General features: G+C 34.0%; 1 protein-coding gene across 3 annotated transcripts; it reads left to right on the top strand.

Annotated features, from left to right (window-relative positions):
• Positions 1-739: 739 nt before the first annotated feature.
• On the top strand, positions 740-3,154 carry LOC131038913 (homeobox-leucine zipper protein HAT7). 3 transcript variants are annotated; one of them, XM_057971492.2, is made up of 3 exons: positions 740-1,000; positions 1,454-1,856; positions 2,348-3,154. In XM_057971492.2, the coding sequence occupies exons 1-3, from the start codon at positions 975-977 to the stop codon at positions 2,735-2,737; spliced, it is 819 nt and encodes a 272-aa protein (XP_057827475.2). In that variant the 5' UTR covers positions 740-974; the 3' UTR covers positions 2,738-3,154. The 3 variants fall into 3 exon arrangements, with proteins under 3 accessions (XP_057827475.2, XP_057827476.2, XP_057827474.2); XM_057971493.2 differs by having other exon boundaries at positions 744-1,294; XM_057971491.2 differs by having other exon boundaries at positions 766-1,294; positions 1,459-1,856.
• Positions 3,155-4,094: the final 940 nt, after the last annotated feature.

The raw sequence follows: 4,094 nt of genomic DNA, 5'->3' as shown, positions 1-4,094 counted from the left end.
TTGCAAAAACTATCCAAATTTATCAGTTTTTGGGGAGGGGTAGATATCACAAGTTATAACTATCATTTGAAGACTATTTCAAACACGTAGTGAGGCTAGTTGATGTGAGAAAATGAAAAGTTGTAGGTCATCAAATCTATATCTTGAAAGTTGAATATCTAGGTTATCCAGAATTAATAATCTACTTGATGGTTAATACAAATAGACATGGTCTCTTAAACCACTTTTTCTATAAAGAAATTAATACCAAATATCAATTCAAAATATATATAAAAAAAGGACTATCCAAAATTCCATATCTTGAAAACTGAATAATACAAATAGATCATCAAAACTAGATATTTTCATTTTAATAAATTGTAAGAAAAAAGTATATTTTTATCGAAAAAAAAACAACTTTCATGTCACTTAAAGAACAACTTTGACAATACATCAATTTATCTTAAATGACAACCTTTTCAATTAGTCACGACAAAACTATTCTAAACTTATTTATCTCCAAATTTATAGTTTTTAAAAGAGTGATACAAATTACAAATATCATTTAAAGACTTTTTCAAACATGTAGATAATATAGTCTATGTAAGGAAATGGTAAGCTGTAGCCCATCAAATCTCTGTCTAGAAATTTTTACAACCCTTCAGACTAAGGGGTCACATTATTGAAGTGCACATGGACCGTGCAAAGATAACATGATAGCATGAATGGCGTCTAGTCAAGGAATTTCGAGAAGTTAAGCACTGACCGACATCTATATCAGATTTATGGGCAAAAATTTTCACAATAGCTGTATGCCATTTCCAACAAGGATGGTTTTTAACCTAAAACACTCTTGAAAGGCCGGGTTACAACTTGTGCACTGTCGTTTCCACACCTCATTGCTTTAAAAGGAAGAATGGGAGTGACAGAGGGATACGCCAATGGCCTAGGAAGAAATGCTTAGTTGTCTTGCATAACATAATTGTACTGTGGCCATGAAAATGGAAATCTGCAACAATAAGTAAGTCGTAGATTCAAATTCAGTCGAAAAGCTTTGTGGTCCATATTCTTACTGGATTGATAACCTTTCCAGGTGCTAATATTTTCATTTTTCCTATGTATTGTATAAACCTCTGGAAAGTCCCTGAACAATCTATCTATGCTCTTCTTCATGGTCTCTCCTTCCCAGACTGTTGATCTTTCTAAGAAACAGCTCATTCCCAACATGATTTCTTCTAATGTATTTCTAGAACTCAGGATGATCAGTATATAGTCATCATGATATTTTCGTCATCTTCATCAATATGGTTTCAAGGTGGGTTGATTTAACATTTCTACGGATTTCAATTTTGAATAATATATTTTAAATTTGAACTTGTTTAGATGACTCATCTTAAATCACACTAATACGATAACCTATAACTGAACCCACCCACCTAATGATAGTTATTTTTTAATGATGATTTTGGTGCAGTGCAGGCCTTACATCTATAGGAGACTATGAATCTGCAGAAAAGACACGCAAGAGATTAATGGCTGCCACTGCGTGCAGAAATCTATCAGATGATAACTTATGGGAGGAGGATGGTATTTTGGATGACACTGCAGATAAGAAGACAAAGTTGACATTGGAACAAGCGAAGGTGTTGGAGAAAAGTTTTGAGGAGGGCAACAAACTGGATCACGACAGAAAAATGGAGCTGTCCAGAACGCTAGGGTTACAACCCAAACGGATTGCTGTGTGGTTTCAGAACAGGCGAGCTAGATGGAAAGCCAAGCAACTCGAAAAAGATTATAAAAATCTCAAGCAGAGCTACAATGCCCTCAAGACCCACTATGACGTCCTCCTTCAAGAGCGCACCAATTTCAAAGATGAGGTACGAACTCAATAGATCTTTCTTATTCTTAAAAATCTAAACATTGGGAACAAAAGCCATAGACATTTGATTTCTGCAGTTCATGATGTTAATGTATATGGTGATTTTTTTCTGAAATTTTTTTCTTATCTTGTTATCTTTTCAGATGATAGATCATGAAAAACGTTTGAAAAAAACTCACACAATTCACACAGTTGATTTCAAAGCTATGTACAATATAAAAGACATTCTAACTTTTACATTAGAGAATTTCATAGTATGATCTGTAGAGATCTACATAGGTAGTGGATCAAGCTTGTCAACTTCTTGTAAGACCCAATTGTAATAATGAAATCACAGAATCAAAATTCTCCTCAATCAACAGTACCCATGAGTCCCAAATGGGCATATGTCTACAATGAAATCCACCCATTTCTTTATTTGTTCTGCAAGATGAGTAAATAAACATCAAGAAATTCCTGTCAACTAATAGTATTCTTTTATGGCAACAGGCTAAGCGATTGAAGAGAGAACTGGTGGACAAGAATGAGAGCAACTTCAACGGCAGAGATTCAGACCACCAATCTCAGCAAAACTCAACCGCATTATTTCACCAGAGCTCAACTTCTCCAACTGAGATGGTTATAACTAGCTGGGAGGCATGTGAAAAAGATTCACAGCAAGGTGGATGCTCAAGTGAAGGCAGCTCTGTCAAACCATATACATTGAGCAATTCAGAATATGGGCTGATGTCAGATCTTTTAGCAGAGCAACCAGACTACAGTCCACAAATCCTGCCAAAAGTAGTGGAGGAGAGCATGCTGAAGAATGGAGGAGTGGAGAACTGCAACAATTTGTTTTGCAGTTGTGAGGAACAAGGGTCTCTGCTTTGGAGGTATTGAAGTGAAAGAGTTGTAATGGAGGACTAGGGTTTTCTTTTCTCTGCATTGAAGAAAGTTTTCTACTTAAAATTAGACTGGTAGTTGCCATTTTTATATGAAACTGTAGATCTCTAACCAGAGCTCTTTCTAATGCAGTATATTAATTAAGGTATTATGGCTACCGGCTGAAATATATATTTTTGATGTTGACTCTAAGCAGACTTTTTTAATGAAATGGAGGAACTAATATCTTGTGGGCTCTACTAAATAGAGGAATTAATATCTTGTGGGATCTACAAAGTACTATTATAATATCCCTTTCACAAGAGCTGCCTTCCATCCACACAGAAATGAATCTAAAATATTGAAAAACCATCATTTTCTGTGGACATGAGCTGCCCTTCACCCATATAGAAGTAAATATAAAAAAATGAGATTTAACCTTTGCCCCTTAACCTTGCTATCTATGAGAAACCTGTGATAGAAGTAAATCGAAGACCATTGCAATTCTTTTTTCTGATAAGTATCTGATTTTGATATCATGGAAGATCACGTTTAAGATGGCTACGTTTAACTGGCTTATGTGGAAGTGGGTTGTCTTACATTTATTGTTTAGCTTGCAGTTGTCTACCATTAACATCGTTGTAGCCGCTTGAAAAGTAACAAATGTTATTACAGAAGGATGAAACGATGTAAACACAAAGCATGACTGCTATGTTTAGCAATTCACTGCCACCACTAAAACAAAAATTGCATTCATGAATGGACCTCTTAACACAAAGATAAATATATTTTGAAAATTTAAAGGAATAGGATATCAGTGTCAAAGACGAACGTGAGATAGAGGAGGCAATTGAGGAAATATTGATTAGGGTTAGCTAGCAATATCACTCTAGCATATGAGATAGAGGAGGCAATTGAGGAAATGTTGATTAGGGTTAGCTAGCAATATCACTCTAGCTTGTCTATGTTATTGAGAGAGTTTGGCAAAAAAAAAAGATCATCTATGAATGAGTAAGTCGTTTCTTTCATTCTGTAGTTCCTGTTTTTCCATTTGTATTCCTAAAAATTAGGGTTTATAATTTTGTTATCCTTTTTTCTATGTTTTGACTTTTAAAACATTTCTAAAGTTTTACAAATGCAATAAATTAGTGTGCTATTATGATATTAGGGTAAAATAAATTAGTGTATTATTATGATATTAGGCTAAAATAAATTAGCATGTATACTGAGAGATTAAAATTGAGATTTTAAAAAATGTTTGAAAATCTAATTTTTCAATTAGATTTGGGGTGGAAATATGTTGATTCAATTATGGAGGTTATGTGAGTTGTCAATTTCAAATCAATATTTATTAATGACTCATAAATGAATCTAC

This window comes from Cryptomeria japonica, chromosome 1 (genome assembly GCF_030272615.1).
Source record: "Cryptomeria japonica chromosome 1, Sugi_1.0, whole genome shotgun sequence".
Taxonomy (NCBI): Eukaryota; Viridiplantae; Streptophyta; class Pinopsida; order Cupressales; family Cupressaceae; genus Cryptomeria; species Cryptomeria japonica.
Note: the sequence above shows the minus strand (reverse complement) of the source record. Positions and strands in the feature narration are given on the sequence as shown.